The sequence below is a fragment of the Camponotus vicinus genome, unplaced genomic scaffold (assembly GCF_025532165.1).
Source record: "Camponotus vicinus isolate PSW18456_S1 unplaced genomic scaffold, iyCamVici1.0 SCAF_4, whole genome shotgun sequence".
NCBI lineage: Eukaryota > Metazoa > Arthropoda > Insecta > Hymenoptera > Formicidae > Camponotus > Camponotus vicinus.
In genome coordinates, this window is record NW_028141976.1 from 1,528,312 (window position 1) to 1,540,794 (window position 12,483).

General features: G+C 38.2%; 1 protein-coding gene across 2 annotated transcripts; it reads right to left on the bottom strand.

Moving 5' to 3' along the window:
• Positions 1 to 902: 902 nt before the first annotated feature.
• On the bottom strand, positions 903 to 8,004 carry LOC145970942 (uncharacterized). Of its 2 annotated transcripts, none has more exons than XM_083098020.1 (8): positions 7,220 to 8,004; positions 6,446 to 7,038; positions 6,036 to 6,365; positions 5,857 to 5,925; positions 5,219 to 5,786; positions 4,863 to 5,121; positions 4,572 to 4,754; positions 903 to 4,429 (listed from the first exon to the last, which is right to left on the bottom strand). In XM_083098020.1, the coding sequence occupies exons 1-8, from the start codon at positions 7,374 to 7,376 to the stop codon at positions 2,644 to 2,646; spliced, it is 3,945 nt and encodes a 1,314-aa protein (XP_082954146.1). In that variant the 5' UTR covers positions 7,377 to 8,004; the 3' UTR covers positions 903 to 2,643. The 2 variants fall into 2 exon arrangements, with proteins under 2 accessions (XP_082954146.1, XP_082954144.1); XM_083098018.1 differs by having other exon boundaries at positions 4,863 to 5,142.
• Between the last annotated feature and the right edge of the window lie 4,479 nt (positions 8,005 to 12,483).

Sequence of the window (12,483 nt, forward strand, 5' to 3'; positions counted from 1 at the left end):
TAAATATCTTGTTCTTAAATATCATATGTAAATTTTAATGTACACATACACACACACACACACACACACACACACACACACACACACACACACACACACAAATTTGTACGTTGCATATTTAAAAAAAAAATATTTATTAAATTTATTTTTTATCCGGAAAGGATGTGTGTACTATATAGTTGATTGTATCTCCAGAGTGTATGTATATATGTATAAAAAGGGGATAAAATCCTATTACTGATTTACATATCTTTGAGGTAGCCTGTATCAATATAAACATGAGAAATTTTATGTGATTGCTCGATACTATACAATGGATACTATAAATCACAAAATCTTCGAAAGTATTTTCCTATTTGAATACACCACCCCGTTTATTAAATCGCATTGAATCGTATTCCACGCGTACTCTACATATTTCTTCGCGCTCATCCTATTCGTGATTCTCTGATGGAGGACTAATTTGTTGGTGATATACGGTGATCGAAATAATATTATTTTGTTCGCTCGCCGATAAACAATATTCCAATTTAATTCATCATCGTCGCGGTATCGAAAAAAATAAAGCGGATGACGAGCAACGAAACGGATCGATAAATCAGGTGAGATTGAATCTTTTTAATCGCGTAAGAAAATTAAGAATGATATACAAATAATGTACCATTCGCACGTGTCATATTAAGATCACGGTCTTTATAAAAAAAAAAAAAGAAAAGAAAAGAAAAGAAAGAAAATGATCGAATATATATCGTCGCCGAATGTGTGCGTTTTATGCGCGCGTTATCGCAATAATTATAATAATACATTTGAGTCGCGGACTTACGTGCGTTGATAAAACTGCGCTTGAAAAGAAAATGCATCGAGAACAGGAATACGGTTTCGTATCGATAAATTTGAGAGTGTTGGAGAAAGGTCCTCGGTATTATTTTATTAAACAATCAGAGTTCCACGGTTTTCTGTTTTTGCCTTTGCTACACTGGTTTCCTATGCGCATTTACTATCAGTCCATCGTATATATATCGCAACGATTCGCTCATTTCCGAGTAGAACATAAGAACATAACATAAAATCAACAAGTGAGGAATACCGAAGAAAAATTAATATATTGATCAATACGATAAAAATTAATCATTTTTTTTTTATAGAATTTCTAAATAAAAAACTGAGATCCGTGTGACTAATAATTCGTGTCCATATTTGTTAAAAAGACACGTGAATAATATCTAAATAAACAAGTAATTGTAAAGGACAATAAACGATTTTGTGCACGACTAATGAAACAAGCATATCGTTCCGGCATATAAGCCTTTATATTCGCTTTACATTTCTATGTCTGGCCACAACTACAGGAAAATATTAACAATTACACAAGAGCACCTTATATCGATTATCCTATCTCTCTTTCGAATTAATATCTTAGACACGAAACGATTCTATATGATTCTCACAATACAAAGAACGAATTGAAAACACGACGCTTCAGATTGATTTTCTGCAATTTAATTATTTATTGCCGTTTCTTTATGAAAACGATGTACTAAGAAACATTCATCTACATGTGTATATATTTGAGAAACAACAATAGGAAAAATGTATGAAACGGACCAGAACGTAAACACTGCATTTTATTAATACTTAGGTAGTTCATTAATACGCCTGTTTGCATTTTTCCTTTTTTCTTCTTTCTTTAATGAACTTTAAGCCCAAACAGCGGAGAATGTAGTCAGACAAGTTGAAGACAAGGAAACAAGTGATCGTTGTTTTGTGTTCAAAAGTGAATGAGGAAGGAAAATAATAGAAGATCCATGAAGAATAAATTACAACGATTGAGTCAAAAAAAACAAAAATTGGAATTGATATAATTTTGACGAGTTCAATTTCTGATATATAATAAACATAGAATTTATTTTTTCGCGTTATTAGTAATTTTCATACAAATTTGAACTCGGCAAAATTACATTAGCTTCAATCGTTGTCATCAATCAACTATCATCAATTAACTATCGTTATTTGCGATTTTCGGTGCTCAATGTCGCTCGCTAGTTCGCCAGAATACGGTTCTCTTTAGACGAGTCTACTCATTTGATAGATTTATCGTTACAGTCCTCCTCTAGCATGTACATCAACAACACAAACTCTCCTTACATAAAAATCTAAGGGTCGTAGTGGTGATGCTGATTAGTCATTATCGGAGCGACTACGACATGATTTGTTATATGCGTTTTAATTTCATTATCTGATCCACGAATAGCACTTACGTGAGTACATACATGTATATACATGCATGAATTCAAGCCGCTTCGATAATAAGACCTTAACGAAATATGTAATGTGTATGTGAAATATGTAATATGTATTTATATATGTATATTATATATTTAGTTTTTTTATTTATATATTTATATAGGCGAATCAATCGCACATAGAAAGATGTAGAGAATCTTCGTTACAGAAGATTTTCATCTGGAGTCCAATCGTGTGTGTATATATGTACGGTATGCTTGTATGTATATATATATGTGTGTGTATTTGCATGTGTCAAAACACGACGGTTCGCTTATTTACAGGGTGCAAAACGCATTTCGTAATGTTTTCGGTCAAATTATGACGACAGTCGTCAAGTCTTTCGAATTTTGCGCTTATCTACCAGTTACTGCTTCGTCCCCGGCCTCTGAAACCACCGCCGCCTCGAAACTGCCCGCCTCCGCGTTTCAGTCCTCTCGGCGAAAAGTTACCGGCTACGGGTCCGCGCGGTCCTCTGTCCATCCACGGACCCCGTGGAGGTGGCCCACCCCTGAAACCTCTACTTCCTCTGGAAGGTGGAGGTGGCGGTCCGCCTCGCCAGGGCGGGAAAGGCGCACCGATGCGCGGTCGAAAGTTCGGTCCGTCGTATTCGTATGGCATCATAGCGGGATGTGGTTCCGTATTAACGTGCGGCGAGGGACCGTTTGGTCCTAATGACTCGCTAGCACTTGACGTTTGTGGACCGTTCGGCAAAAGAGTTCTCTTTTTGGTGGAAGTGCCTTCATCGTGGCTCTGTTCGTCAAAACTACCATTCGTCGATGGTCTTTTCAATTCGTTACCTGATGTAGATGAGCTCATCAACTCGTCTAACGGTTCGTTTTCCGTGAAGTTCACTTCTTGTCCCTGATCGATCGGTTCGCACTTATCGATCGCACTTGTCTTCTCCGCAGGTTCGGAATGCTCGGCCGATTCTACATGCTCCTCGTAGTCTGAAATAGGAACATATTGATTTTGTTGTTGCGGATCATCGTTGGCGCTGTCAGATGTTATCGGAATAACCGTCACTTGATTCATCGACGGTGGTGATTGATCATCCGATTTGACCGCAGGTAGTGCCTGTTGCTCGTGATCAGAGCCTGCTTGATAACCTTGTTGTTGCTGATTATGCTCAGATTCATGAGCACTCGGTGGATCGTGCGAAGTCCTCCGTGTCTGTGACATTGAAGGGTTTTGACAATTGTCGGAATCGCGTTCCAACTCTGCTTGAGCATCCGTCATGTTGAGTGATACATTGTTATCCTGTTCGAAATCCGGCATACGAATTGGCATGCCTTCTTCGTCGAGGATTACGACGGTATCGGGTGGTTGCAGTAATAACGGTCGACTGTTGGTCAAGGTATCCGGTGATGATTGATGATGCTGCTGATCTTGCGATCTTGATTTACGATTGTTCGCCAAACTATTGCGTTGCTTCATATTGTGATCATCCGAGTATCGATCGCGGCGATTTCTCGGAAATCCACGTCCGTTGCCGCGATTGCTCCGTTCGTTTCTATGAAAGGATGAACTATCGCGTTGATGTTGATGATCTGACGATTGCGAGTATCTGCGTCCTGAAGGTTCGGTCAAAAAATCTTGTTTGGGCCGAATATTGTGTTCTCTGTCGCGATATTCAAAGTCTTGCGGCTGATGAAAATCTTGCTGCGACTGATGAAGCTGATGAAACTCTTCGAGTTGATTCGAATGAAAGTCCTGTTGATTCGCCAAAAAATTCGGTGGCGGTAGTCTGTTTTGATGAAAATTCGGTTGATTCCGATGAAAATCTCCCGACTGAGGATTACGATGAGGAAATTCCACTTGTTCTTGTCGAAAACCACCCTGATTTTGGTGCTGAAATTGTTGTTGTGACAATGGCGGCGGTGGTGGCGGTCCTGAATGCATCAAGTGCACATCTTGTACAAGCGGACCACCACGGGAGCTTGGTATCTGTCCGGCGGGAAGAGAAATTATACGCATATCCATATCAAGGTGAGATGTGGTTGTCGATGGTGGCATGCCAACACGCATGTCACGATCCTGCGATCTTAAGTCAACGAGAACTCTGCTTTTTGGCTTACTATCCGTTTCATCATCCGACATTTCCATATCAACACTTTCGACAATATCACCAGGTTGCACGCGTCGCCTAGATTATATAAATTATATAACAATTATATACAAGAGACAGAAAAAGAATATATAATTATACAAGAAATATGATGTGTATATACAGCTACGTGTAATATTACATTATATACAGAAGAAAAAGAAAGTATAACGAGACTCACCGATAATCCTGGTCACTCGTGGACCATAGATTATTGTTATTGGGCAAAGCAGGTAACGAATCACCATGATTATGATTTGCCGGACTACCCGTTAAACTAATCAAATTACGATGATCTACATCTGCTGCCTTCATTAAGCGATACGGTAGCTGATTTTCGACAGTCATTGGAATTGGAATTACTCTGTATAGATAATATAAATATAATGACTTTAATAATTAAAAAAAAATCATGCCAATAATTCATCAATAATTAAAAATAGAACACTACAAAAAATTAACAATATATTACCTGTGATCCACATCTCCTGTGGTACTAAGAGATTCTTGTGGTTGCGACTCGTTGTATTCTACCGGTTCGGCAAAACCAGCTTTCTCATATATCGGTGGTGATTCGGGAGTCTCGGATAGTATGTCATTCTTCGTCCTCCCATTGCCTGGCCATGTGGGATCATTATTGGAGTCCCATCTGTCTCCATCGCGGTCCATCCACGAACTCTTGTTTTTATCATCACATTCGCCAGGCCACGTGGGATTCATGCTGTTCTTTCCTGAACATGTAGCGAAATTCGCTATATCAAACGGCATGTATTACCACGCAGTAATGGCAGAATCAACAATTACATTCATAGAGCATTGTCCATTTACCTTTTTCTTCCCATTTGGCCGATTCCTTGATGCTTTCATTCGGCGGCGTCCACGTAGGAAATTTCGGTGGCAATTTGTTGTAACAATTCTCGTCATCGAGAAAAATTGGTGGTGGTAAGGGAGGAGGTGGTAATGGATTAACTGCATTAGAATTAGCAGAACTATCAAAGGGACCGGTTATATTACTCTGACTGTTTTGACTGGAATACGGAGAAGGTGTGTGTGATTCAGTAGGCAGATTGCGAACTGACAATGGAGTACTGTGGCTCATCTGACAATTATTTAAACCAGCACCACCAAGGGGTGGCACATTCTGACTACCCATCATTCTTGAAATCACAGGCGTTACAGGAAGTTGTCCTAACGTAGGTGAGTTTCTATAGTTGGCGTGTTGAGGCGATTCTATTCGATTCTCAGAAATGTCCAAGCCCAGACCTGGTATTCGTCCCGGATCCGGTGTTTCATCAGAAGACGGAAGAACCGTTTTCAAAAAACTAGATATATTAAAGTCAGCATTGCTGTTTTCATTCTTTGATGGTCTCATATTAATCACTTCTATTGGTTTCGCCTAAAAATAAAAATTAAAAAATATGCACATGTTTTTAATACAATCCTGCAAATATACAATAAATAATTACCTCTAAAGATTCATTATACTGTTGAGCCATCCCAGGAGGTGTCGCGGATCTTTCATTAAATAAATTTCTCTAAAAAAGGCAAAAAATATATTACATATCTATAACAATGTATCTAGTGCAATCATCAAACTTTCCATATTTTATAAAATAATATATTCAAAATTAATGCTCTATCTCACCATAGTACCAAAATCCATATTTCCTCCTATAAAAGAGCGAAAATTGGTGAAGTCTGTTGACTCGTTGCCTTGTACCAAATCAGGTGCAGGTACAGGTATAGGATCATATTCGTGAGAATATGAACCATAGATAGTTGGTGGTGCTACGTCAATTATTGCCAATTGATTATTTGCCGCCTGAGACTCATCTCCTGGAAGTTCTATATCGCTATCGGGACTCGGCGAGGGTGCGTTCACGTCTGGCGATGGTATTGGCGAGACGAATGTCGGTAGCAGTTCGTCCAATTTTTTCTTCAAATTTTTCACACGACTACCAAAATTCCGGTACGCCTATTCATAAAACAATACATACTATATATGTATAACAAATTATTGTTATTTAAAATTCTTTTGCAAAATCTAACATTTACATTTGTCACTATTTTAACCTCCCCACGTTGAGTTTCATAAAACTGATCCGCTTGCTCCAATAACTCAATCACTTGTGTCCTTTCTCTGATCTCTGCTTCTAACGAACGAACATAATTTTCAACATTTCTTGCAACCAAATCTATCTCCTTCTCCGCATCTTCCATGCGCCTTCTGTCCTTTAACGATGCACGTAACTCCTCTGCAGATTCTATATCTATGTTACTTTCCCGTAAGTCACGAAGTCTGGCATCGGTTGCTTGTTCCAGAGTCGTGCAAGATCTCATAGTAGAGATGAGCAAAGCTGCCTGAAACTCTTCAGATTGCGCAGTTGGCTGGGGTTCCAATTTCTTTTTTGGTGCAGCCGAAATTAAACCAGACAAATCAGCAAGAAACTCCTCATCGTAGACTTGCCGTTGATCCCAAATCTTGAAGATTCTCAGTATACGATGCTTTACTTTCTCATCACGAACCATAGTTGTTGCACGTTGCAAAGTAGTGCCCCATGATTCCACGAATTCGAAATTCTTTCGTTTCGAATATTGAATAACATCATTCGCCAGGTAGAACAATGTGAGCCGGTGTTCGACTTTTACTGTTATGCATGAAAAAGAAGAATAGGTTTTATACATTTATATAAATTACACACCTCAAAATTAAGGCTTATCTAAACTAATCAAGTTATATAAAAACCACCATCTGCCAAACAAGAAATTGACTACCCTTATCCAAGAGATACATACAAGAGTAAAAATTAAAAGCTTATACGAGTTTACCTTTTTTCAAAACTTGCAACCAAGTGGCAACGATCTTTTTGTGATGCTGTCTTCTCTCCAGACACCACGAAGAGAGCCCTTGTATAGACTCCTGAGAGTCTTTCAGTGTATGGAGCCTCCGCTCGAAGAGCTCCACGTCGAAATCGCTGTTTGCCATCGCGAGGCTGTTACTCAATGACCATCAGTTCGCAGAATCGGCAACGCGTCACATCGTAACGTAAACCACCGCGAGGAACACGCGCGACGACGTTTCGGTGTATCATAGAAACCAAGTGTAGGAAGGTTTACCCGAGCAACCTAACCAAATCGCGCACCGTAGCAGGCGAGCGGTAAACACACGGTTAGGAGCGGGGGCGGGGGGCAACGTCGGGGGGGGGGGTGGCGCGAGGGTTAGAGAGACCCGCGATGGCGCGCGACCACTTCACCGACTCGGCTCCATCTTCGCTTCGCGTCGGCGGGACGCGAAAATAATCCCGCAGCACCCCGAATTCGAACAGATCCCCGTGGAACTCGCGAGCTGCGCGCTTCGTTCGGGCCGACTCGGGTCTCGACTCGAGGACGCCGAGATGAGCGACGACGGCGACGCGGGTATCGCATACGCGATCTGTCACAATTGACGTTTCACCGCGGCCGCGACTGTCGCGCGTGCGGCACGTCGACTTTCGCGCGTGATTATTTTTCAAAGTAACGCCTGCCAGTCGTGCGTCCCGACGTGCCGAGTGCGCGAGCGATCTTGAAAACAAGAGTCCGCCATCTTTTCGCTCAAAACACGACCGCGCAATGGCCGGCGCGAGGCGCGATAGTCCGATCCAGCGACGTAGACATTTCGAGCGCCTACGCCATTGCATCTATCTACTTGCTTACAGCTACACGCACATGTATATTTTTCCTTATATATGCAATTGCACGCGATATTAATAATAATTTTTTTAGTCACGATAGAAGAACGAACAAATTTAACTATGAAAAGAAGTTGATAAGATAGACAAAGTCTATTTCCATATATCTTTTATAAATTATTAATATTCATATATTAACATCGATAATTTTTATTTTTGAAAAAATGCATATTTGAGAAAACTAATTTTTAAATCATATATTTTTTTCTGTATTATATGTATATATAAGTTTTATTTTTAGTTAAATCCACTCTGTATATCTCTCCTTATTTTTTCGCATCAAATGTAAAACAGGAAAATTATAACCTCTGTGAAGTTGGCCCCTCATTCTTCAAATTTGAAAAAAATTATTAGAGTTCTGGGTGCCCCCCTATATAGAGTTCTAGAGTTCCCAATCCATTTTAGAAAGAGTTCCATCATTTAAGGGGGAACCCTTTAGAACGTTGAAAATAAGGTGCTTTGAGAATTTTTTTAAAAGTAAAAATAAAATCGATCTTTCCAAAACTTTAAAGACAATTTATTACATGTCTGAACAATATAAAAAATATTTTTTATTAAAAAAATAATGATATTTATATTGAATTCTTTAATGATTATTGTTGTGCCTCCTGATCGAAGTTGCGAATTGGCGGGCAAAATGCAATCTCCAATTCTTGTCTGAAACAAAAAAAACTAAAATGTTTTTAAATAACTATAAGAAATTAGGCTCTGTATATTAAACATAAACTTAAATTTAAACGGGCAGTAAGAGCCAAACGCGGATGGTAGTGCGTAAGTTCAACGAGAATTAAGTTTTCGTTGAAACTTATTTGTGTGCACAGGGCACAAATTTTCTTGGTACGATACCAAGCAAATTTAAAATAATTCTCAATTCGAGACTTTATTTTAATTATTATCCCTCTTTTAAAATGTTTTTACTTGTCATAAGATTCTATCGTTGATGAACTAAAAAAATTAAGAAAAATATATAAAATTGTAAAAATTATGGGTCTTTAGTGAAAAATAACGATTTTGACCTATTTATGCAAAAATAAATTATTTAAACTAGTTTTTTCTTTAATGTTTTTAGAATGGTTGGCAATTATGTAACTAAAACATGTTGGGAGAAGTCGATTGGTCGAATAGTTTTTTCTCTATCTTTCCCGCCAATTTGGAAAAAGTGGTTTCGAGAAAATCGCGTTTAAAGTTTGCGATACTAAAACAGAATAGTTATTGGTAACTTACAGTTAATCTGCTATATCAGATTCATATAGCAAGCCTTCCTCTTCCTTATAAAACTCATTTTATTGTATTTGATCGAGTCTATGAGCTATACAAGCCTCTTTTGTGCTGTTTAGTCGGCGCCACTCCTGCCTCGTAACTCGTTCTTCGTCGTACTTGTCGGCAAATATTTTATATTGTTAGCTAATGTTTATTTCCAGCAACATCATTGTTTGTAAAATAGTGAAATATTCTTCATTAAAGATATCTACAGCAATGAAAGCGGCGATTTCGATAATTTTCGGACCAGAATTCAAATGTTTTGGAACGAGACGCTAGATCGTAGAAGTAAAATTCCCGTTAAAGTTTTGCGTATGTCCGTCTAAGCATCTTGTTAAAAATTCTTCTTTTGACAGTTCTTCATAAATAGGAATAAGATGTTTTTCAATATCTGGTTAGGTTAGGTGTAATAATTCGAAAAGGATGGTCGTAATTTTTTTCTTCATCTCTGGCTTCCCTGGCGAAAATAAATATCGGAGCGTAAGTCGAATGTAAAGAAAGAGTAACAGAAGTGTAAACGAAGCTTCTAGGAGGCGTAAATTGAAACAACGAAACGTAAATGAAGCGTTAACACTTCATTTACGTTTCGTTGTTTTAATTTACGCCTCCTAGAAGCTTCGTTTACACTTCTGTTACTCTTTCTTTACATTCGACTTACGCTCCGATATTTATTTTCGCCAGGGTCGCACCAGCTCTCGGCTTCCATCGGACTATTTTTTCATGCCTTGGCTGTTCATTTGTATAGAATAATAGTGACATAATGTTGCCATTACAGCTTTTTCATATTCATCACGAATTCTTCTTTTTAAAAATTTCTTTGTAAATCAATCAGTCGTTTCAGCTACACTTACACATATAAACATGTACACAAACTTCCTGTACATGAACACTGACTCAAATATGCTTCGACAAACATTTGACGAGCAAAATAATACCGTATCAGAAACCAAAAGACGGAGCACAGCATAATTCCTACCGCCTAAAGAAATTTTCGTCTCGAGAAACGAAAATTGGCGAAAACATTTTCAATTTTGATTTTAGCGCTTTGAGTCTTAATAATAATCTTTAGAACTCGTGAGGGGCTACCCAGAACTGAATAAAGCGTCGGATTTCTGAAAAAAATTTTTCACGTCTCGAGTCAAAAGTCAATTTTTTGAAAATCCGACGTTCTATTCAGAATTCTGAGTAGCCCCTCACGAGTTCTAACGATTATTATTAAGACTCAAAGCGCTAAAATCAAAAGTATAAAAGTTCTCGCCAATTTTCGTCTTCTTAAGTCGAGAACTTTAAACATAATTTTTATAGTATTTTGAGCAGAACTATTTTTAAAACTTATCTAGAACTACATAACTATCAGAAATCTATCCAGAACTCTAAAGAAATTTGCGTTTTTCATGTAATAGGGGGCGTCGTGAAGTTAGCTGCCCCCCCCCATTTTTAAAATGGTGTTTTCTTTACTTTAAATGACGGAACTCTTTCTAAAATGGATTGGGAACTCTAGAACTCTACGGGGAGCACCCAGAACTCTAATAATAATTTTTTTCAAATTTGAAGAATAAGGGGCCAACTTCACACAGAGATAAAATTATCAATTTATAATTCTTTAAGGGTCGGCTAAAGTGACGGGCAAACTCCGAATTGATATTGGAGACCTCATGCGGTGATAATGCGAAACTTCGATTTCAGAGTTACCAACATGAGAAATAAATTCTCGGTCTCTATTTAGAGGTGTATGTCCGTATACGTACAGTGAGCGACAATGATTCTGTTTTAGGCTGGGCAAGGGGAGCGTAGAACTGACCAATCAGCCACTGCCGCGCTGCCGGCTGATTGGTCAGTTTTACGTTCCCCTTGCCCTGCCTAGGACAGAATCAATGACTGCGTTCAGCAGAAAAAGCTGCTTTGCAACTGTTGTAAAATGCGTGAGCTTGATTGGTGTATGCTCTTAATTTTGAATCTAAGAGCATGAACCAATCAGATTCACGAATTTTACAGTTGCAAAGCAGCTTTTTCTGCTGAACACAGCCATTGTCGCTTACTGTACAAACACCATTGCATTGCTCGCGCGGACGCACCGCAGAGAAGAAAGACAGAAAAGGATCGACAATTATGCTATCCTTGTTCCTCTAACATATCGTTTTATGGGCAAGATACGGCCTGAAAATGCTTTCTGGCCTTTCGTGGCAGAAAGCAGTAATGCAACAAGACTAACGGGCGCACACTTTTTGTGAATTTTATATTTGCATATATACATATGTGTATATATATGTTTAAATTATAGTTAAAATTATATATGCGATTAAATATTATATGTTGATAAATATTAACAGTAGGATCATAGATAATAGGGTGAACAAATATACATATATGTAAGACACGGATGCCTATTAGACTTGATAACTTGTTGCTTTCTCATATCGATACTTTATATATTATAGACGGGATCATCAGCGGGATGGAGCGATAGCATGATGTCAATTTTATTTTATTTTTTAACATCCCCATAATCATAGTATCATAGACCAATAACGACATTATCTTTTTTCAATTATATCGATATCGTATAAACACATACTGATACATAAATATTAGTAACTTAAAACGTTTATCAGTAATACATAATGGCGAAATGCAAGGTATTCAGTCTATCACCCTGTACGCAATAGCATACATACATATATATGTACACATATAAGTAAATATTTTCAATGTTTAAAAATTATCCTTAAATTGACAAAAAATGTAATATTTTTTTTTAATCAAGCGACGCGGTAGCGTCGCGACGCCAAGTACATAAAAAACAGGATCCGAGCATTGAGAGTCACTGCTTTCGACGTGGCGCTACCAAGTAGCTTATCCGGAATTTCACGTCATGTAAACTTTCGGTTAAAATATTTAATAAACTAAAGCCGTAATCAAAAATCTAACGACACTTTTGTGATATAATGTGAATATAAGCTTTCGATTGCGACCAGTTTGAATAAAATTAGTGTAGTCAATCCTGAGAAATGATCGAATATCAGAATTATGACATTTATCGTTTTTTTCCAGGTTCAGACTCATGTACATATGTTCGCACGCACACACGCAAAGCGAGTTTGTCCC

Excerpts from the sequence above, each read along its gene's own strand:
- LOC145970942 (XM_083098018.1), bottom strand. The coding sequence starts at position 7,376 with ATGGCAAACAGCGATTTCGACGTGGAGCTCTTCGAGCGGAGGCTCCAT. Across the intron at positions 7,039-7,219 it reads GTTGCAAGTTTTGAAAAAAG|TAAAAGTCGAACACCGGCTC; the intron begins GTAAACTCGTAT and ends CATGCATAACAG. Across the intron at positions 5,143-5,218 it reads GGCCAAATGGGAAGAAAAAG|CGAATTTCGCTACATGTTCA; the intron begins GTAAATGGACAA and ends CGTTTGATATAG.